At 36.0% G+C, this 23425-nt stretch overlaps 1 protein-coding gene across 6 annotated transcripts in view; it reads left to right on the top strand.

Annotated features, from left to right (window-relative positions):
* Positions 1–23425, top strand: part of TTC21B (tetratricopeptide repeat domain 21B) — a 97575-nt gene that overhangs the window by 60273 nt on the left and 13877 nt on the right. For 3 of the 6 annotated variants that reach the window (XR_001438619.3, XR_003721278.2, XR_013402009.1), the window contains exons 23-27: positions 2762–2912; positions 3109–3270; positions 5271–5466; positions 10376–10600; positions 13580–13700. Coding sequence is in view for 3 of the 6 variants with exons in the window: in XM_001096248.5 (XP_001096248.2) it covers positions 2762–2912; positions 3109–3270; positions 5271–5466; positions 10376–10600; positions 13580–13700; positions 18067–18134; positions 19476–19553 (1001 nt within the window). In the remaining 3 variants the exon portion in view is untranslated. Of the gene's footprint in view, positions 1–2761; positions 2913–3108; positions 3271–5270; positions 5467–10375; positions 10601–13579; positions 13701–18066; positions 18135–19475; positions 20516–23425 lie in introns of those variants that run through there. The other 3 variants (XM_077957133.1, XM_077957134.1, XM_001096248.5) reach the window with 3 other exon arrangements.

The following is a 23425-nucleotide window of genomic DNA, read 5'->3' as shown; positions in this document are numbered from 1 at the left end:
CTAGTAAGATCTTCCTCCTATCCTTGAGGCTGCTCAAAGGTCAACTCCTATGTAAAATTTCCCAACTCCTCCAGGCAAAGTTCGGAATCCTGTGCTTTGTAATACCATACCATAGCATTGTATGCTTGCCACATCTCATCACCCTATAACTATTTTGATATCTTCTTACTATCCATCAATAAAGATGGACCAGCTAAGTTTTTTAGAGGGTAATACACATTTTAGTTTTTAATGGATTTCTTAAGTGCAGAAATTTGCAAATGTCATGGTTAACCAAAAGACAAGTGAATGTAATTTAATCTGTCACTGGTAATTATAACTTGAACTAATAATGAATACATTTCAATAGTATATAAGAAATATTCTAGAAATTGCCTTCCCAATGTTGACAATACTAGCAGTATCATGCAAAAAAAATTTCACCAGAAATTTTAACCTTTAGTTCTTGCTTAATCCAGTACAGCTTCCAGATGCTGTGGCTTTATTATGGGGTATTCTATTTCTTATCAAAATTTTTGAAGTATAAATATTATTAATAACATTTGTAATTTATAAATATTTTTCGTGGCTTTATTTATATAGCAGCACTCCTACAGTCAATATTATGATGCTATTTTAAGAAAATAAGTGGATTGGACTCAAAGAATTTGAGAAATTTGTTTGAATTCACATAGCTAAACGACAAGACCAGTATTTGAGTTGTCTTTTTCTGAAACCATATTCTTATTGTGCCCTTTTTAGTGATGCTAAAAAGTGTGATGAACAAAATCTCTGGACTCAAGATTGTGTGTCAAGGGGACAAACGATACTATCAACCTGTATTAGTTTAACATCCTGTAATTGAGTAGATACAGTGTTTCCAGAAGTTCTTTTTTTAAAGAATATTTTGTATTGTGGTGAAACATATATAACACGAAATTCATCATCTTAACCATTTTTAAGTGTATCGTTCAGTGGCATGAAATGCATTCACATTGTTTTGTAAGTCATCACCGTTACCCATCTCCAAAACTTTTTTACCATTCCAAACTAAGTCGGTACACCAGTTCCTCATTCTTCTTCCCGGAGCCCCTAGCAACCATCATTATACTTTCTGTGTTTATGAATTTAACTATTCTAGGCACCTCATGTAAGCTGTATCACACAGCATTTGTCCTTTTGTGTCTGGCTTATTTCACTTGGTATAATGTCTTCACAATTCATCCATGTTGAAGTGTATGTCAAAATTTTCTTATTTTTTATGGCTGACATACAATATACAATATTCCTTTATATATACGTGCTACATTTTGATTATCTATTCAACTGCAAAGGACATTTGGGCTCTTTCCACTTTTTCTGTCTATTATGAAGGTTGTTGCTGTGAACATTGGTATACAAATACCTGTTTGAGTCTCTGCTTTTAATCTTTTGGATATATACTCAGGAAAATTGCTGGATTTACATGATGTCATCTCTTTTCAAATAGCAAAATAGAGTCAAGGATAAATAGCTTTAAAACAAGCTTTTTTGTTTTTGTGTTTTAATTCTAGAAATTCAACCTAAGAACATGTTGAGAATAGCCTAAGGTTTTTTGCAATTCCCCTACGTATCCCTAGTCCTGTGCTAACTGAAACTTGAGCACCCAAACATCTAAAAGATACCACTATAAAGAAATAAATAATGTGAATCATCAGTAAGTAGGCCCTTATGCAACCATTAAAAATCATGTTTTGGAAGATTCTTTAATGACAATTGGGAAATGTTTACTGTTGAATGTTCATCAAAATCAACATTAAAACTAATCAAAACCAATCAAAATCAAAACCCCAAATGTGACTCCAGTTTTGTATATATGTAAATAAACATCGATTTTGTATGAATGTAAACAAAGAAATAACATATCTTTGCTTACATTTATATATCGGTTGGTTTTCAAATATATGAAAGAAAGCACACCAAAATGTGCTACTCTCTAGCTGGAAATATGTTGATTTTTTTTCTTTATACTTTTTATATTTTTTCCTTATTTTCTGTAGTGTCTATACATTATTTTTACAATCCTAAAAAAGATTTATTAAATTATTCTGTAACTTAGTTTGTTAGTGATAAGAGAGAATTAGATAGAATTGGGAGAAGGCTTTCTAGGAACCTGCCAGGAAATTATACCTGAGATCAAAGGAATGAATGAATTAATTAATTTTTTTAGAAGAAGGTGAAACAGAATTAAAATATGGGAACTAATATGCTAAGGTTCTAGTATGGTAAGTTAGCATATGGTATGTTAGCTATATGTACATATCAAAGAGACACTGGAGAAAAATTTCTTATTGCCCACCCCATACATTATTTGTCAATTGTACTGTTCCCACGTCCTTCCTAGCAAGAGTAAGTAGGAGAGGGGTTCTCAGAGACCTACAGTGAACTTGCCCTGTCCAATTAAATCGGTATCCCTGAACTACACAGTTGAAAGTCTAGATTACCTAGGTAGAGGCTGTTTCTCTAAGGTTGTCGTCCCCCAAACAGTAGAAAAGTTACAAGAAATATTCATTTTTCCAGATTTGCCTATGTAGATGTGACCAACTCAGCCCAAACTATGTCATTTAGTAGATCATCTAGTTGGCCATACAGCATCTTTAGGGACTTATTCCCTGAGGCATTTTTTACTTATATTTAAAATGTACATTTTATAAGTAAATTATACACTAATGAAGTAGAATTATAACCAACAAAAGAAACAATATAAAATGTTGCCCATATCTGAAGTATTATTTGTTTCCAGATAATTATATGACATTATCTCGTTTGATTGATCTCCTAAGAAGATGTGGAAAACTCGAGGATGTCCCAAGATTTTTCTCAATGGCTGAGAAACGTAACTCCAGAGCAAAGTTGGAGCCAGGATTTCAGTATTGTAAAGGACTATATCTTTGGTAAATCTATTGACAAATAAATGCTACATAATTTTTTTTTCTCATTGTAAATCAAGTAGAATAAGTTTTTCTTTGTAGTAAAAAAAATGTACGTTTCAAAATAGTTCATCAGTTTTATTTACCAGACAGATTATAAACTAATACAAGTTTTGTAGTCAGTGATTGAAATAAATAATTCTTTTAAACATCTAACAAGGTACACTGGAGAACCAAATGATGCCCTTCGACATTTTAATAAAGCTCGGAAAGATCGTGACTGGGGCCAAAATGCCCTTTATAATATGATAGAAATCTGTTTGAATCCAGATAATGAAACTATTGGAGGTGAAGTATTTGAAAACCTGGATGGAGACCTGGGGTGAGTTATTTGACATATTATTCTTTTTTAAAAAACACTTGTTGGAGATAATAAACAGGATACTATACAAAAGAACTAAATTCTAGGATAGCAATAATGAAAGGGCAGATGAATAAAATAAATAGGCATTTCATTGCCTGTTTCAGAGAATAGTTATTTTAGCAAATTGAATAGTTATTCAATAGATGAGTTATTGCTAACATAACTATTCTCTGAAACAGGCATAAAATGTTTTTAGGTTTCCTAAATAATAATAGACATGTTATGAAGACACTCCCCTAATTGTAGAATTTGACAACTATGGCAAAAATTATCCACACAATAATAGTAACTACTTAACAAATGGTAGGTATTTTCCAGACCCTGTCCTCTATATTTTCTATGCACTATCTCATTTGTTTTCTACAATAGTATTGCAAAATAAGCTGAGTCAACTTGTTTAATGTGATAGTAATGATGGAAGCAAGATTAAGACTGAGTCCTGACTGCTGCTAGTGTGGTATACTGCTAGTCAATGGTTATTTATCAACCTGCATTAGTAGCCTGTCCTCTCTTTAGACTCGGGCAAGGCATGTGGGGAATGTATTAGGACATAAAGAGAATATGAGGTAGTTCCTGCCTTCAGGAGTGTGTAATTTACTTAAGAGGCAAGACAATACCTGAAACCTTTCAATCTGCAACTAAACATAAATGGATTTACATGGATATTAAGTATTGTCAGAGTTCATAGGAATCATAGCAGTGCATGAGGTATTCAGGGGAAGATGCATGGAGGAGCAGGAAAAAATTAATACTAGATTGCCAAGAGATTTCAATGACAGATTTTAATGCTTGGATTACAGAGATCAATTAGAGCTAGGAAGTGGCATGTTTATGGTTGTTATAGGAAGGTTGAGGTAACATTGCTGTTACGGAACTATAAGCTATCCAAGTGGAAATCTTCTGCAGGCAATTCAAAATACAAAACTAAAACTCTGAAGAGAGGTCACAGCTAGGGATAGAGATTTGGGAGACATCTGCAGAGTGCATAGTTGGAACTCCATGAATGGCCTCTTTGAAAGTGGTAGAATGAAGTAACAAAAATCTGAGAACTAAATGTTAAGTTTGTTAACATTTAAGGGATCTGGAGGAGGAAGGAAGGTCAGAAAAGGGCAATCAACATGGTAGAAAGAGAACTAAAGCCATGTAGTGTTACAGAAGCCAAGGAAGAAGAACTTTGAAAATGGTAGTCAACAGCGTGACATGTTTTAGGTAAGATAAGCCTAAGGTCTGAGAAGAAGACCAGTGGCTTTAGTGATTGGACTTTGAGTGTTTAATTTCCTTTTATTAATTGATTTGTGTATATGTGTGTGTGTGTGTGTATAAAACAAGAAAATTGCTATTAAATATTCAAATTGCACTTGAAATTACCTTTTGACACACATAATTTCTGAGAGTCTGATAGGCAATGTGGTGAGGAGAACAGAGTAGATTTTATATGTCTGACAAACTTAGATTCAGGTCCTAGGTTTACCACTTATTAGCTGCATGACCTTTAGCAAATTACCTGTTTGAGCCTCAGTTTTCCTGTGTGTAAAATGGATTAAACATAGAATGAAATAATACAGTATTTGTCACTTTTTCCTCCTCCTTTTCTTTCCTTTCACTTTTTGAATAGATATATGTTAATTTTATTGTTCTACTTATAGTTTTATATTTGCTGGAATGCACACATTTACAACATGTAGATATTGTCCAACTTTTGTCTTCATTCTAGAGGAAATTAATGCTTAATGGTGTTTTATTGAGTCCCTATTAATTTTGTTTAAAATGCATTGTAACTGTGCTTCAGTTTGTATTAGAAGAGAATGAGTGACATTCTTCACAAAAGATTACTTTTAAATGAATGACAAAAAGTATAAAAGAATGCCCAGAGCTTTTTTGTACAAAAGCCAATTCTAATCTCAATGAATTGTATCATGAGTAAGAGACATAAGTGATTTATTTTTAATTATATACAGTAATTCAACTGAGAAGCAAGAATCTGTGCAATTGGCAGTAAGAACAGCAGAAAAACTTCTTAAGGAACTAAAACCTCAGACTGTTCAGGGTCACGTACAGCTTCGCATAATGGAAAACTATTGCTTAATGGCTACCAAACAGAAATCTAACGTTGAACAAGCATTAAATACCTTCACTGAAATAGCAGCATCTGAGGTTAGTGGATTTTCTTTTTCAGCTTCATATGTTATCTTTATTTGGTAGTATAGAAACATGTATTTTGATTAGTTGTTTATTTTCTGAAGAAACATTGACTTAATTTCCTGTTTTGTTTTGTTTTGCTTTGTTTTGTTTGTTTGTTTGAGACAGAGTCTTGCTCTGTCGCCCAGGCTGGAGTGCAGTGGTGTGATCTCGGCCCACTGCAAGCTCCGCCTCCCAGGTTCATGCCATTCTCCTGCCTCAGCCTCCCGAGTAGCTGGGACTACAGGCGCCCACCACCACACCCGGCTAATTTTTTGTATTTTTTAGTAGAGACGTGGTTACACTGTGTTAGCCAGGATGGTCTTGATCTCCTGACCTCATGATCCACCCACCTTGGCCTCCCAAAGGGCTGGGATTACATGAGCCACCGCGCCCGGCTTAACTTTTATTAAAAATTAGGTATATAGTTGGGCATATACAATGTCCCCTTCTTTGCAGAAGAGACGATGTTACTGTTTTGATGTGTTGTTGATGTATTTCTCTCTACTGGAATGTTAAATTCCAGAGAAAGGGAATTCTTCAAAAGTACATAAGTTAATTCTCAAGGGAGCCACTTTATCCTCTGGAGAATTTCTGTGTTGTAGATGTAGCCAAGATTAACTTACTAAGTGGAAGTAAACACCTGGCTGCCCTGATGTCTTACCTCTTCACTTACATGAACTTGGAATTTTTCCAGCTATATAGCTACATGAGAGCAATACTGGCAGCTTCTAACTTAGTCATACAAATAATTATATAATTTTTTATTTTTTTTATTTTTTTGACACGGAGTCTCACTCTGTCGCCCAGGCTGGAGTGCAGTGGCGCAATCTCAGCTCACTGCAAGCTCCGCCTCCCAGGTTCACGCCATTCTTCTGCCTCAGCCTCCTGAGTAGCTGGGACTACACGCACCCACCACCACGTCCGGCTGATTTTTTGTATTTTTAGTAGAGATGGGGTTTCACCGTGTTAGCCAGGATGGTCTTGATCTCCTGACCTCGTGATCCACCCGCCTCAGCCTCCCAAAGTGCTAGGATTACAGGCGTGAGCCACCGCGCCCGGCCACAAATAATGATATTCTTTGGCAACACTGAAATAACCTCCTGCAATCTTTTCAGATTTGTTATTTTCATAGTATTATTCTTACAAAATCAGAGGCTTTCTTCTCTTCGCTGTGCTTGAATCCACCTTTTTTCCTTTTCTTTGAAACGGAGTTTTGCTGTTGTCGCCCAGGCTGGAGTGCAATGGCGCGGTCTCAGCTCACTGCAACCTCCGCCTCCCAGGTTCAGGCAATTCTCCTGTCTCAGCCTCCCAAGTAACTGGGATTATAGGTGCCTGCCACCATGCCCGGCTATTTTTTGTATTTTTAGTAGAGAGGGGTTTCGCCATGTTGGCCTGGCTGGTCTGGAACTCCTGACCTCAGGTGATCCACCTACCTCGGCCTCCTCCACCTTTTTTCTTACTCTGTAGATACTGTTTTTCCTTCCCTCACACAGCACTTTATTTCTTCAATTACTTGATATTAAGAAAGGAATTCTAGATACCCTCCCATCAGCAGTTGGTAAGTTACTTTTAAGCATATTCATTGGATTTCATGTTTATTCTTCCATTCAGTGATGCTGTAGGCCACTGGAAGCTCATTTTGTGTCTCTCAGAGGACACACAGAATTTTGCTGTGATTTCTTATGGTTCAGTGGTCACAGTGGCAACAATAAACTACCCAAAGCCCTGTACAGTGATCTCTTTCCCCTCACCTTCCAGGGCCCTGGAGGAGATTGAGATGTCAGGGGTTTGGGAGACCTGCAACTCATGTTGTGGCTTGGGTACAAGTATCCTAGATGGCAGCTTTATTACCACACTTGGAACAAAAGAGCAGGGCAGCACGTCAGCAGCAACCCTCCAAAGCAAGGCCCTTCTGCACACATTGAAGTAATGTGCTCAGGGGTCATGCTCTGTTGAATTGGCTTTGTGGAACAGATGGATGACAGCTGCTGAATGAAGACAGAGCAGAAGTAGAGCAATCATGTACATCTAAGAGAATCTCTAGGAACATGAGGAAGCACAGTCTCATGTCAAGTGCCATAGCTACTGAATGCTGTGATGTGCTATTCTATCTCATAACAATGAGAAAGTTTATTTTGACTAAATCCATTATCCCTACTGTGAAGTTTAAGAGAGGAAAAAAAGCCAAAAGCAGTGAATGATATTACAGCTATTTCCTAGAAAGACTATGCCTGCTTTCTGTTGATGAGACTGCGTTATTTTTTTAATCATCCTTACGTATGTGGTTAGTAAAATACTATCTTCAGATATGTTTACTAACCATATTATTCAAAAGATAATGATACATGAGCTGAAGTTTCATAAGCATCAAATTTTATCTCACATTTTTTTCTTTTAACTCATAGGCTGCATATATTCAATATAATGAATATTCATTAAGCAGCCAGCAAGTGCTAAGCATAGTGGGAAACACAAAGATAAATAATGTATGGTCCCTTTTTTCAAGTTTCTCATAGTCTATGGAAGACAAGGCAAGCATACTGACTATGATGACTTAATACAAAGCAAAATGTGTTACATTCCTTACTAGAATTGCAAATAAAAATGTTGTAGGAGACAGTATAAGGAGAGTTGGGGGACCCTTTTGTAAAGAAGGTATGATTTAAGAAAAAATAGGATTTAAGAAGCAGGTATGATTGAAGAACCAGGAAAAATTGCATTTTAACAGGCAGAAATGAAGACAGTGTGTTCCAGAGGAAGAGGAAAATGTGAACGAAGTCAGGGAGGCAGAAAAACATAGGGTATGTTCACAATCCTGTGTGTCATTCAGAGGGACTGAAAAAGAGGTATGTGACAGGAAATCATGGAGGACATGCTGGAAGATACATTAAACCCAAGCTAAAGTGTTTCCACTTGCTTTCATTGCATCACCTCAAACCATAAAGATGAGGTGTTTGTAATACAGCTGTATTGTCCACATCCGAGTCTTGTCCTTGGCAATCTAAAATTACTGCAATTCAGAGTTATTGAGAGACAGAGAGAGAAGCTGGCTCTAGGTCTTAGGATGTCTGCACCAGAAAGAAATACCTAATGCAGGGATTAGAATTCAGGTTTGCTTTTAGAAACTGTTCTTCAGTTCACTCAGGAGTGATCAAGTTGTGAAGAACCGGTAGATTCTAATCAAACTCAAAGTGTAAGTCAGAGAGGTTATTTTTAATTGTGTAGTATAGGGGGAATGTGGGACCTTTTAATAGGACCCTCTTGCTCTTAGGCTGTCCTAGGACCTTGCTGACAAATACATAGCAGGCCTCTATTTTCTCTCCTCTTCTGGCCCACCTGAGGTGGGCTGGGTTGGGGAGAGGGTGAGGCTCTGTTATTGGTAACATCCTACACGTCTTTGTAATCTACAACCAATTGGTTGGATTTAACACTCAAACCATTTTGCCACCCCTTACCTAGAGGAACAGATTACATCTTGGAAGTTTATTGATAGACATAGAATTTGAGGTAAGGAAGTTTTTATATTTCTAAAAGCTGTTTTTATAAAACCCTAATGTACTGCCCTTCTCTATTCCAGAGTTACTTCTTACTTCCAACCATAATCAGTTGGACATTGAACATTTTACCACTCTCCTTTTACAGTATTCCTTATCAGTTACCCAAATTTGCTATCTTATAGTATACTTCTATTATAGTAATGATATCATCAGTCCTCAGTCACAATTTCTTACCCTTTGTTTTTGTTTTTATTTTGAGACAGAGTCTCATTCTGTCTTCCATGCTGGAGTGCACTGGCATGATCCTAACTCACTGTGGCCTTGAACTCCGAGGCTCAAGAGATCCTCCCACTCCAGCCTCCTGAGTAGCTGGGACTACAGGGGCCAGCCACCACACTCAGCTAGTTTTTCTTTGTTATTTTTAGTAGAGGTGAGGTCTCGTTATGTACTAGCCTCAGCCTCCCAAAGTGCTTCGATTACAGATGTGAGCTGTCCACCTGGCCCCTTTATTTGTATGTCAAGCTGAGGCTTCTTTCTTTATAAATGCATCGTAATCCCTCTGCTGAAATTTAAGAAGCATCCTACCTTAATCAAGAACATACACATTATTGCTTATGAAAGTTAGTTGTCTGGATAGATCACTAATGGCCTCCATTTTATGTGAATTCTCATTAACCTATTGGTTTCATAGAGTGGCATTCTCTGACTGAATTCAAACTCTATCCAAAAGAATATCATATAGATTGTTTTAGGAAGCTGCAGACTCCAAATCTAAAAGCATAATTTAAGGCATTAGTTTATTTCATGTACTTTCTAAGTGGTGAATTAATTATGTGCCTTATTTTTAACATTTCGTTGTTCAAACTTTATTGGGAGAAGAAGTTTTTGGATAAAAGGAGAAGGGAGGGGAATAAAGCAATAGAAGTCATAATGGGTAAGGACCATCATCAGGTAAATTATTGTTACTCGTCTTTGACAGGTGAAAGAAGTAAGGAGCCTAAATGTTAAATCTGAAATACAAACTGCTCAATAAGGATTTTACTGAAACAGTTTTATTTTTTCTGTTTCTATACAAAACTAAAACATGACTATTTGAACCCCATTAAAGATAAAGTCTCACTAATTATTGTAATTGTGTGCATGTGGCATCTGAATAGTTGTCATTATCTTGAATTATCTTGACCACACAGTGCTTGACCAAGTTTCTTCATAGCAGCTTGAGGGTACTTGATGTGTTAAATAATGATCTGTAATCACAGTTATCTGTAATGGAGCTAGAAATGGAATCTACAAACTAGTTCTCATGCAGCATTTTCTGCTTTCTGTATGTTTTTGAGACATTTATGTGTGTGCATCTTGTGGTCTAAAAGTTTATTTTCTTATAGAAGGATCATATCCCAGCACTCTTGGGAATGGCAACGGCTTATATGATCTTGAAACAGACTCCACGAGCCAGAAACCAGCTGAAACGTATTGCGAAAATGAATTGGAATGCTATTGATGCCGAAGAGTTTGAGAAGAGTTGGCTGCTACTTGCTGATATTTACATTCAATCAGCAAAATATGACATGGCAGAAGAACTATTAAAACGGTGCCTGCGTCATAATAGAGTAGGTGATTGAAGAGTAGAAAATAATTATTGACCTTTGCTGCATAAGCTTTCCATATAGATATCATTGAGTGTTAGTCCATTTCCAAGGATTCCTGTGTGATTTTTGAAAATTAAATGTTTATTCTTACCACAATCAGAAAACAAGCATTAATAATAAGAAAAAAGCCATTTGTCCTTTAAAGTTAAAAAAAAAAAAAAGATTTGTGCAATTTCAAGTTTCAGCTCTAGTGATGCCCTACTTAACGGAAAGTGTTTTTGGAATGTCAAACATTTGCCTGTGATTATCCATCTCATCCCAGAACTAATGAAAATTGCAGAAGAACATTAATTGCGGACGTCTGTCCCTCCCATTAAGAAATACTCTTGAATTTACTGCAGCTGCATGTCATTTTCTCATTATTAGAATCTATTATGCATAATATATTTTGTGGGAGAAAGTCTTCAGCTTTTAATTTCATTTGTTTAATAAAAATTCCTTATCTTTAGGTATAAAATTGAATATTATAAAGTCCTTAGAATTTAAGACTTTTTACTAACATTTTGATGTTTAATTACAAAAGATGTCATTATAGCAGTTCTTTAAAGTTAAGATTTATTTTTTTGTTGAGAAATAATTGCACACAACTTAGAAATGATACTTATCTTCATATATTCATATCAATTACTTCAAAACCTTAATCACAGTAAATCTGTTTTATTCTCCTTGAGTGAATTAGATTACAAATGGACCATTTATTTTTTAAAGAGGAATTGTGATTATCTAGTACTATTAAGATTCTTTCCTAGGAACTTAACCTGAATGATCCAAGCATTTATCAATTTATAAACTATTCTAGATGATTAGTTACATAAATTTTATATTAAATTGGCTTTGAAAAGCAGAATGCTTGTTAATAGGCTTTGAAAATCTAAATTGCTGAATAGTTTACCCTTTCATATCTAGTCTAGGATTAACCAAGATTGCATGGGAATTTCAGTGCACACAGAATTTCAGTTTGCCAGAACGCTGATAACAATACATTGCATGGTTGAACATGATGGCTGCTTTAGAAGCTTCATTCAGCCCTGCTGGTTGAATATGTTGATATTGAAAGCATGACATTTAAGAACTAAAGCTTAGGAACCTTGAATTACATAATTTAAAAAATGGAAGTCATCCATATCTGGGGCAGGAAATGTACAAGATGACACTAGACTGTCTTGCTGTACCAGATGATGAAGGAAGCTATCCATGATGATTAGAGTTTGTGTCAGAGATCTAGAGGCCAACTTGAAGACACCTCCAGCACGCGAAGTTGGGATACTTTAAGTATCGATAAGAATGCTAACTGCAATATATTGAAACACATAAAATATGTTTAAATCCATGACTTCTCAAAGATCCAAAATAGAAAAAACAAAACAAACAAAAAACCTAATTGGTGACCACTACAGTATGCTAGTGAACTGACTGCTATTTCTAAAGCTTGCAAATAAATATCCTGCCTTTTCTATACAGAATTGGTTAACCAAATAGTCAATGAGACGTTTCTCATCATAGACATTTTCCAGCTAACAAATGAAGAAAGACTGATAGACTATCCCCATTTTTCAACCCTGATAAATTTATATATGGATATAACATCACAAAAAGATGGAGAATCAGACATTTTGTGCTTCCCAATAGAAGAACATACATCAATGGCAGGGCTAGGGTTGGGATGAGACAAGGGAAACACTCAGTAATCAAGATAAATAATAATTCAATGCAGCTGTGCTGAACTTTATTGGAGCCTGAGTCAAAAGGGAATATGTGCATTCCTATATTCATATTTTTATGTTTTTTAAAAAATAGGTAATTGGTAATGGTTTTAATGAAAATATTGCTGGTGAGATTTCTTCCATTAAAGTGAGAAAAGTAAAATGATAAGAAATTAAGTTTAGGTATAAATAAAATGTTCAGTCTTAAATGTAGTGATTTTTAATATATACTTTCAGATTCTTCAGTATTTTTAAACTCATATTCTGGAAAAAAAATACAATTAAGAAATATACAAAAACACGCATCCATGTTTTTATGCCTCAGGCTCCAGTGTGGCTTATCATGGCACTGATGTTAGAAGTAGATTCACCCCTCCCCTCCAGAATCAAAATGGAATCCCAACCTCTAATTACAGTTTTCAGAAAATGTCAGTGACATAGGAATATGTTACATAAACACCACAAAGATGTAGTCAACTAAACTTGCATTGTGAGAAATTTGGGGATAAATATTCATTTCTATTGCATTTCATTTCAAGAAAAGAGACACAGAGAGACAGACAGACATACTAAAGGGAAACCTCTAGATCAAAAAAGACTAGATCAAAACATTGACCACTTACAATGTTTGATCCTTATTCAGTCCTCATTCTAACAAAAACAAATTATATTGAGACAATAAAAATTTGGACAGTACTGGATATTTGGTGCTATTAAGGAGTCGTAAACATTTTAGGTGTGATAAAATTGTTTCTGTTTAAATAACATCTTTAGAGATGCACACTAACACATTTAGACTTAGTTGATATGATATCTGAGGATTTTTTTCTGTTAATACAGAAGGGTAGGTTTGTGAGATAGAGGTGAAACAGTATTAGTCACGAAATAATTGTTGAAGATAAGGGTTCATGGCGTTCATTATGCTCTTATCTCCATTTTTGTATGTGTTGAAATTACTCATAATAGTGTACATGTGCTTGTGTAAAATACAAATGCCTTGTTGTGTATTTCTGATTCTGTAAAGAAAACCCTGATTCTGCAGATTTGTAATGGAGACTTGCCATCAGAATCATTTATTAAGTTCAGTAAAAAATTTGATTGCCTAGCCAAGGTTGAAAACCATTATTTGATTTGTCATTTAAATGGGTTAATATGATTGACCTCTATAGTCACGAACATCCCATAAAATCTTAGTGATATCAGGTTTAATCTATTGATGTCGCCCATTTTTCTTCAGTCTTGCTGCAAAGCTTATGAATACATGGGATACATTATGGAAAAAGAGCAAGCGTATACAGATGCTGCCTTGAACTATGAGATGGCATGGAAATACAGCAATCGGACAAATCCAGCAGTAGGTGAGTTTGGCAATCACCTAGATTTTTCACAGAAAAATTATGTTTTATTTATTACTTTTCATTTAAATGCATTTGATTGTTTTCAAAACAATAAACATTGAGTCAATTTTCATCGTCAACCTTTCTGAAAGGAGAATACATTTTATATTTATAATATATTATTAGCTACTAATAGTTCAATTTCCTGAGTTCCAAACTTGTCCTCAGTCACCTCAGTGTACATCTAGTCTAATTCTGCCCCCTTCTCTTCCTTCTAAAAGGAGGTGCTATTTTGAAATTAGGAATGCCATGGAAAAAGATGTTTCCATTGCCAAGTAGGTTAGGAAAATATTGCATTAAATTTAATTACACAGGTTTCTTTACTTCTCAAAGCTGTTAAACACTAATGTATATTGCGATGGATATCACAGAGGGGCCATGTTTCCCACAATTATTTGACCATGGGCCATTTTTTTTTCTCCTGATCATCTAGAAACATCATCCACTGCCAGTGTTTTATAGGCTGTTTGTTTGAGTAATGCTAGTCTACAGTGTCCCTAACAGAGGTGGCATCAGAATATATGTCATGACTAACCTCTCCCCTCATGCCAGGGAGCTCATCCTCATGTTTGTGTACTCTTTCTTTGTGTTGGGTTGAAATATGCCTCCTTGAAACTGCCCAAGTCTGTTTTCCAGAGCAACCTACAGAATGCCTCCCTCTTACAGATCATGACCCTTTAAACTGCAATCTTCTGTCCTGTGTCCTAGGGCTTCTTTTCAAGCCATCTGCAGTTACTTGTCCATTCTTCCTAAGATTGAATTCTGTCTGAGTCTGTCATCTTCCTTGTTGCTGTCTCCTGGAAGCTCTAAAATAGTGTTTCCTAAACTGTGCTTTGGAGCACTTGGGGAGATTTTAATAATTATTATTATTTTTAACTAAAAAGAATGGAGTATGAAGGTGGTAGATGCCATGGCCATGTAAGTTTGGAAAGTGCTGCTTTATTTTTCCATGCCCCTCTGACCTGTTGTACCATAAATGAAAAACCTCTTAACTATGGTTTGGCTAGTTATAATTAAGCTATTTTTTTCTTTTGATTAGGCATTTTGTCATCGTTAATTCAGCCTAAGATGGCATCAGTCTTTTCAGCAGCCATGTCACAGTGTGAATTCAATTTTGATTTGCAGTCAAATGAGTCACCCTCACACTAACTGCTGTCAGCTTAGGTCTTCCCTCATCTTTTAGTTTCCTGGAATCTGTTCTTATACTATACTAGACTTGTACAAAGCACAAGAACTAATGATTTTATAGTATTTTTTATTCTAAGGTGTGACATATCTTTCAGAATAAAGTCACCTCATAAAATAAAAAGTCCTTAAATGTCCTTAAAATATTAATTTTGACACTTTATTCCACAGAAGGAATGTACATAGAAGTTAAATTATTTATATATTCCATTCCTTGGAAGACCTCAACAAATAAAGAGATTCCAAATGACTAGTTCTTTCATTGTGTCATCATTGTATTTCATAGATTATTTTATCAGTTCCTCCAACTTTGCTTTGGTAAACATTTCTTTCTAAGGCTCTCCATTAATTCCTCAATTTCATCCTTAAGATTGTCATTGCATCTCACTTCCTCAACCTGCCTGCCAAATAAACAATGCATTTCACTTTTTCAGTTGTCAGAAAACCCTTAAAATCATGCTCATGGCCAGGCGCGGTGGCTCACGCCTGTAATTCGAACACTTTGGGAGGCCAAGGTGGGCAAATCACGTGAGGTCAGGAGTTCGAGACCAGCCTGGCCAATATGGTGAAACACCGTCTCTACTAAAAGTACAAAAATTAACGGGGCATGGTGGTGGCCACCTGTAATCCCAGCAACTCGGGAGGCTGAGGCAGGAGAATTGCTTGAACCCGGGAGGCAGAGTTCGCAGTGAACCGAGATCACACCACTGCACTGCAGCTTGGTTGACAGAGTAAAACTCTGTCTCAAAAAAAAAAAAAAAAAAAAAATCATGCTCATGCTCTTTCCATAGATTTCAGGATTGAATATTATTATGAGAGGCACCAAGATGAATGATGAATGGATAATTTGCTTGACTGCAGTAAATTGCAAAAATTTATTTATAAATAAATATATATACACACACATATATACACACCCACATCATTTTGTACACCTTAAATATATACGAGGAAAAAAAGAAACACACTAGGAACAACTGAGATCCAATGAGAGAAGAAACTGTTCATGTTGCCCCCTCCATACCCATTCTCAGGTTACGTGACAGTCATTAGACTGTATACAATGTTTGCGTTCTCTCTGTCTCTCCTGGTTGCATGTGGTTGAGTTCTAGTAAGTGTGGCAGGTACAGTGCAGCTGCAGTGCACATTTTCTTTCCCCTTTTGAGCTCTTTATTTCCTCTGAAATTTTTGTACTAGGTCATGTATCAAGTTTCTTCCAGTGTTAAAATTCTGTGATGATAATATATTGAATGTTTACATATAAAAAAATGCTAATATTTTGTGGTATTCTAAGGTTTTAAAAACCATTTCACAAGTATTTTATGTGATTTTTAAAATTATACTAAGAGTTAGAGGGAGGAGTTGTTATTCCTGGTTTAGCAATGAGGAAACCTGAAAGTGACAGCTCAAGCCACTTGCGTAACATCCCAAAGCTAGTCAGGAAGCCACAAACCAAAACTGACATCTTGACTAGTTTCCATGTAAGTATGTTTGGCGTGACATCTTAAAAATTGCTTTTCTTTTTGAATGTCACAAACCATTTTAGTTCATTTTAGAATTTGTTGGTAATGACATCAAATTTACCTCTCTGGAACATCATATTTTTGTCTAAAATCTGAGCTGTGAGTTTCTGTCATAGGCCCTGCGCACGTGTGCCTGTGTGCGTGTGTGTGTGTGTAGATATGTATATATACAGTCATGTGTTGCTTAACAGTGGAAATATTCTGAGATATGCATCGTTAAACAATTTCATTATTGTGTGAACATCTTAAGAGTATACTTACACAAACCTGGGTGCTAGATCCTACTACACACCTGGGCTATCTGGTATAGCCTATTGCTCCTAGGCTGCACGCCTGTACAGCATGTTACTATCCTGAATGCTATAAGCAGTGTGTGTATGTAAACGTATAAAAGGTACAGCAAAAATACAGTATTAAAATCTTTGGGACCACCATGATGTATGTGATCTGTTGTTAATGAAACATCATCATGCAGTGCCCGACTATATAAAATAGTATGAATTTTAGATCATTTCTGTTTCTTTCTTTTTACTACCATCTGATAATGTTCTTTTCAAACACTTAAAATTTTAAACATTTGTTTTGGTACTTTTATTAGAGCCCAAGAGCACTATTCACATTTCTTATTTCATATTTTGAAGAGGTAGAGTGAGATATTTATTATTACACATTATTTTACATTGCATTATATCTTGTTTACTGAGTGCACAGCTGCTGTTACCTTTCTTGTCTTCTTTTCTCATTTTTATAGCATGTTACAGGAGAACAACATCCATTAAAAGGAATGTCTTAAACATTCTTCTAATTGTTGGTAGTAGAAATGTGGCATTTCACTATCAGTAATTGTGATAATTCTTACGAGTCATTGATGACTAATCTGCCTTCCTCTGTGTCGCCCTCCTACGTGCTTTGTCTTTTCGCCATACTCCAAGTTCATCAACTCCCTATGTGTCCTACCACTGGCCTTAATCCACGCAGTTTCCTCTGTCTGAGAGTGTCCTTGATTCCCACCTTAGGCTAGTTTATGCCTCATTCTTCAGATTTTGGACATCTCTTGATACTCTCTTCTTCCCCGATTCAGGTTCTTTATGGTAACTCACTTGGCCTGGATCTTTCTTTCATAGCATTTATCTCAGTTTTGAAATTATTCATTTACTCAAGAAACTATTTTAAAATGTATTTTTTCTCCTAATAGAATGCAAACCTCATAACTGTAGGCATCAGTTTGCCTGTGTAAGTGCTAAATAAATCTGTACTGTATAAACGAATGGCTGTGTTGTCATTTACTGCCTTATGATGAGTTTTTACTATAACCTGAAATAAATGAGACTTTTCTAGTAAGTTATAGAAACCACAGTTGTGGGATGGCAGCTTTCTGACTGATCAGTGTACTCACCGTGATCCTTTTTTCCAACTCCACTTTCTTTTCTTCTTACACTTCCTTTGTGTCACTCTGCCTTCTGTTATCACACAACTTCTCTGTATAGTGTAGTTTAGTTGTTCATTCACCAGCCTCCCTTACAGATTCTCTAGTGAGTAAGCAAAAAGAGGAGGAGGCAAGGAAAAGTAATAGTAGCAGTGTACTCCATCATTCTGTTTTATGGTTTTTGTCTTAACAGGATACAAACTGGCATTTAATTACTTAAAAGCAAAAAGATATGTGGATTCAATTGACATATGTCACCAGGTAAACACTTAAATTTAGATTCCTTAAAATTTTTCAGATGCACAATTTCCTACTTTTTAAAATCTCCAGATGTATATGAATAGAAGTAGAGGATATATAATTTTAGTTAAATAATTTATCAAATATGTTTAGGAAGATTATCCATGTTCAAAATTTAGAAAGTGATGTTCACCTAAATAAAAAACATGTTTTTACTTTGAGATCAAATAATAAAATGTTTATGTCAATTTAAAGACAAAGACCACTGAAGGGTACATATTAAACAATAAACCATAGAATATTTACATGTATGGAAAGGAGTAGGATTAAAGAAGTGGAGTAAAAGAGACTTTTACTTTAAAAATAAATAAATAAATAAAAAGGATCAGTGGCAGAAACATGTTAAATAAAATTTAGTCTTTAAGTTAGCAGATATTTGAAGATAATATAGATTCTCCAGATCATTGTTCTGATTAGAAGTTCTTATGAATGTGTCTGAATCTGGTTATTAGAGAATTCAGATTGATCAATTAGAGATAAAAAGGAATTCTATTAGAAGTCATTCAATTACATTCTGTAATTCATCCCCTACGAAATGATCACCTACTTAAATGACAAATATTTAAATTATGGTTTTAGAATTTACAGTCTCTTTATATATACATTGTCCCATTGATGTTCCATGTAAGACGTTCTATTAAACATTGTGAGGACCTCCAAGAGAAGTTCCTTAGAAAAGAATTTTGTAATGCCCCTTATCCCACAGAGCTATCTGTTAGCATCATTACAGTAAATACTTGGCCTTAGTAATTGCGGTTAGTTACTGAGTCTCTGTAAAGCAGTATTTCAGTCAGGTTAGGGTTGTATGCTAATGTAAGGCTATATATTAGGATCATTTTTGGAGTTATTTAAAAAAAAAACAAGTATCTCCCCACTCTTAGACTCAGTAGATCTAGAAATATGTATATCTCAAGATCATTTCAGGTAAAGCTAATATGTGCTGCTGTATAAAAGTCACTTTCTAAGGGTTTATCAAATATTATGAATGAAAAGCTAAATTACAAAACTATTCTAAATCATTGATACATAATTGTTTTATACAACTAATCTATTAGCTAAGCAATTATATTTGTTATATTTTCTACATTTGATATTCACATTCTATTGTTCTCATCTAACTACCGTTAATAGAAAGGAATCATCATGTTACATTTAAAATGCCACCATTAAAAAGTGTTATAGCCGTTGTAGTATTAGTACAAGGAAATCTTAACTGTAATGCTCATTTCTAGTAAGTTTTTTAGCTCCGTAGTTTTTGATCATTAGTTACAAGTTTTTGTGGGTTCTTTATTTGTTTTGCAGGTTCTTGAAGCACATCCAACTTATCCAAAAATCAGAAAGGATATACTTGATAAGGCCCGTGCATCTTTAAGACCTTGAAAATAATTTTAACTTAGGTGTTGGTTTAACAGGAATTGAAAGAAATCTGACTTTCAGTTCTTCCTGTTCAAAACAGGTTTGAGCTCAGTGCTTTGTTAATAAAAGTAGCCCCTTTTTTGTCCAGCAGAGGTTGCTGCTGTACATCAAGAAAAGTACTGTGGTACTATGTGAAACTGGTGTTTCCTAATGGAGTTGAATGAGAGCTGCTCTATTTGACTCTGTTTTGATTAGGTACAGATTTGGTGACTCTGTGGTAAAGACTATAATTATTTCTATAAAAAATATTTTGTTAAAATCTAGGCAATTAAATACCCTGTATCTTTTCTAAGGAATATTGTTTATTTCAGGAAATATATTTAAAATGCATTGTTCTCTTTTAAAGTGGTTTTGTTATATTCTTTTTTTTTTTTTTTAAAGACGGAGTCTTGATCTGCTACCCAGGCTGGAGTGCAGTGGCACGATCTTGGCTCACTGCAACCTCTGCCTCCTGGGTTCACGCGATTCTCCTGCCTCAGCCTCGCGAGTAGCTGGAACTAAAGGCATGTGCCATCACGCCCAGCTAATTTTTTGTATTTTTAGTAGAGACGGGATTTCACCATGTTAACCAGGATGGTCTTGATCTCCTGACCTCGTGATCTGCCTGCCTCAGCCTCCCAAAGTGCTGGGATTATAGGCGCGAGCCCATGCTCCCAGCCTGTTTTTGTTGTATTCTGTGTTGTTTCAAAGATTGGAATAAATCTGCCTGCAAATAACTCATGAAAAAGACAATATATATATTTTAAAGATATATTTTAATAAAGGTTTTATAAATGTATGGTTTATATTCCTCTTGGAACTCAAAAGACGTGGTAAGTTTTGCAAAATCAGGGTAAGCTCCCCCTGCATTCTGTAATGTTAATGGGTGGTGCTATATTGCAGAAAATGTAACTTTCATTAAAAAATCTTTTTTGGAAGAGGATAAAGAGTGTGTGTTTCCCTTTCCTTTCTTGAGCTCATTCTTCCTGCTTTCAAGGCTGCTGTGGTCTTAAGAAATAACCAGGACCTGAAATCTCAATTTAAATAGGTCCCTTATTAGGGATATTTAACCCTAGCCTAGAAAACTTAGTCTGCAGGTGTAATTTCAGACACTGTAACATTTGATGGTAAAGGCTGACCAAATACTTTTGGTCAGCAGGGAGTCACAAAGCACACCATGTGAAAGCAACAGTTTCCCCAGCTCTGTCTAATAGCACCCTGGCATAGAAGCTTTCACTCTTACACTAAATTTAACCTAATCTAGACTTAATCCTTAGCATTATTTTTAATTTCTCATCTACATCTCTTCAATTTTCCTTAAAATTGTAGTAAACACAGTCCTCAATTTTTTTTGCATTTACAATAAACAGTATTTATAAGTCATTTGCTGCTTTTTATTAAATGTCCTGTGTTTGTTTTGAACGACATTCTCTTGTTTCTGATCATTTCTCCCATTTTTCAAAATCCTTTTCATTTCAATTATGTTATAAAATTCCAAATATTCCTCTTTTCACTTAGCAAAACAGTTGTGTGTGTGTGTGTGTGTGTGTGTGTTTTGTTTATTTTGTTTTTTTGTTTTTTTTTTGAGAAAGAGTCTCACTGTCACCCAGGCTGGAGTGCAGTGGTGCTATCTTCCCCACTGCAACCTCTACCTCCTGGATGCAAGCAATTCTTCTGCCTCAGCTTCCTGAGTAGCTGGGACCACAGGCGCACGCCTGACTAATTTTTGTATTTTTAGTAAAGATGGGGTTTCACCATATTGGCCAGGCTGGTCTCGAACTTCTGGCCTCAAGTGATCTGGCCGCCTTGTCACCTAGCTTTTGTTTATGGCATTTCATAGAAATGTTTAATAATAAGAGCATTTATGAGGCACTTCATATATGTTAAAATGCTTTTATATTTCTTACATTTGATCTTCGCAAACCTATAATGCCAGAATTATTATCCCTGTTTTACAAATCTGGAATCATGAAACATTACCTCTTTTTCTTAATTCAGGTGGAGGAATATCTTTCGGCCTGAGTGGACTTTTTTTTTTTTTTTTTTTTTTTTTTTGAGATGGAGTCTTGCTCTGTCCCCCAGGCTGGAGTGCAGTGGCGCTATCTCACTGCACTGTCTCCCAGGCTGGAGTGCAGTGAGTGGCACACACTGCAACCTCCGTCTCCTGGGTTCACACCATTCTCCTGCCTCTGCCTCCCAAGTAGCTGGAATTACAGGTGCCCGCCACCATGCCTGGCTAATTTTTGTATTTGTAGTAGAGACGGGGTTTCACCGTGTTAGCCAGGATGGTCTCAATCTCCTGACCTTGTGATCCGCCCACCTCGGCCTCCCAAAGTGCTGGGATTACAGGCGTAAGCCACCACGCCCGGCCTCCGAGTGGACATTTTTAAGGACAATGCTATGGACTGAATGTTTGTGTCCCCGCAAACTTCATATGTTGACATCCTAATCTTTAATGTGATAGTATTGGGAGGTGAAGCTTTAGGAAATAATTATGTCATAAGGCTGAAGCCCTTGTGAGTGGGATTAGTGCCCTTATAAAGGGGACCCCAGAGAGTACTCTAGCTATCTTTCTACCATGTGAGGACACAATAAGAAGTCAACTATTTGCAACCAAAAGAGGGTCCTCACGAGAACCTGGTGGTGCTGGAACCGTGATCTCAGACTTCCAGCCTCCAGAACTGTGAGAAATAGATTTGTTTTCTTGATAAGCCCACCGGTTTGTGATATTATTGCAGCCGGAGCTGACTTGGGCAGAAATCGCATAACAGAATGCCTTTAGTAGTTCCAATGAACTTGCATCATGGGATGCTAGAATCATGGAAATTGGATAGAGAAATAGAGCATCTGTTCTCTCAGCAAGACATTTCCAAATCAGTTTTCCTATCTGTAAGAGGAGAGGAAGGTTTTGTTTGTTTTTTAAGCAGCCATTTATTTTGCACCTGCCATTTGTTAGATGCTGTTTTAGGGACTTTCCTTACTTTATGTCTTTTAATTTTCAGTCAGCTATTAAGAGAAATAATATTCCTACTTTTCAGATAAGAAAGATAAGACCTGGACTAAATGATTTGCCCAGGGTCACAGAGAAAAGTATCAGAGCCTGAATTCCATACTGGCCCAGTCAACTTCAAAGCCTCTGCCTTATTTATTATATTAAGATGCCTTCTATAACTAAGAGATAATGTTTCTATAAGAAAAAGTGATCTTGTCTACCTCTGGCTAGCAGAAGAAACTGACTGGTGTATCACAGAGATAGCTAAGTAATGAAGAACAAGATGAACTGAGTGGAATGAACAGCTGTTACAAATGGAGAAACTATCAAAGAGCAGTCTAATTGAGGAGCAGTGTAGTGTAGCAGTCAAGAGCACGGATCTGAAATCAGACCAGCCTGGATTTAAGTTTTGGCTCTACCATTACCCAGATGTTTCATCTTTCTCCAAGTTACACACTCTCAGCCTCAGTTTTTTCACCCATAAACAAGCATATAAGGATAATAACCTGCCTCAGGTTGTAAGGATTAAAGGGAACTTATATAAAACCTATAATGAATCTGACTCACTAGGCTCTTAATAAATAGTAGCTCCTCTTATAAGCAGAACAGGGCCAAGTAGTAATTACAACTGAGAAGAGAAAATGCTGTTCAAAGCAAGATGAAAAAGGTGAGTAAAGTCCCTTAGAGAGCTCAGCCCTACAGGATTTGAGATTCTCATTCATACCCTCTGTCCTTCCCTCCTCATTTTTCTTCTTCAACTACTTCCCTCTTTTCCTCTCTCTCTCCCCACCAAATATTATGCTAGACTCCACATGCAGCATGTCATTTTATCCACCTTGAGCTTGCTGTTGCCCTGCTTTCCTCG

The sequence above is a fragment of the Macaca mulatta genome, chromosome 12, assembly GCF_049350105.2.
Source record: "Macaca mulatta isolate MMU2019108-1 chromosome 12, T2T-MMU8v2.0, whole genome shotgun sequence".
In the NCBI taxonomy this organism is placed as follows: domain Eukaryota; kingdom Metazoa; phylum Chordata; class Mammalia; order Primates; family Cercopithecidae; genus Macaca; species Macaca mulatta.
The sequence above is the reverse complement of the archived record's forward strand: the minus strand, read 5'-3'. Positions and strand labels throughout refer to the sequence as shown.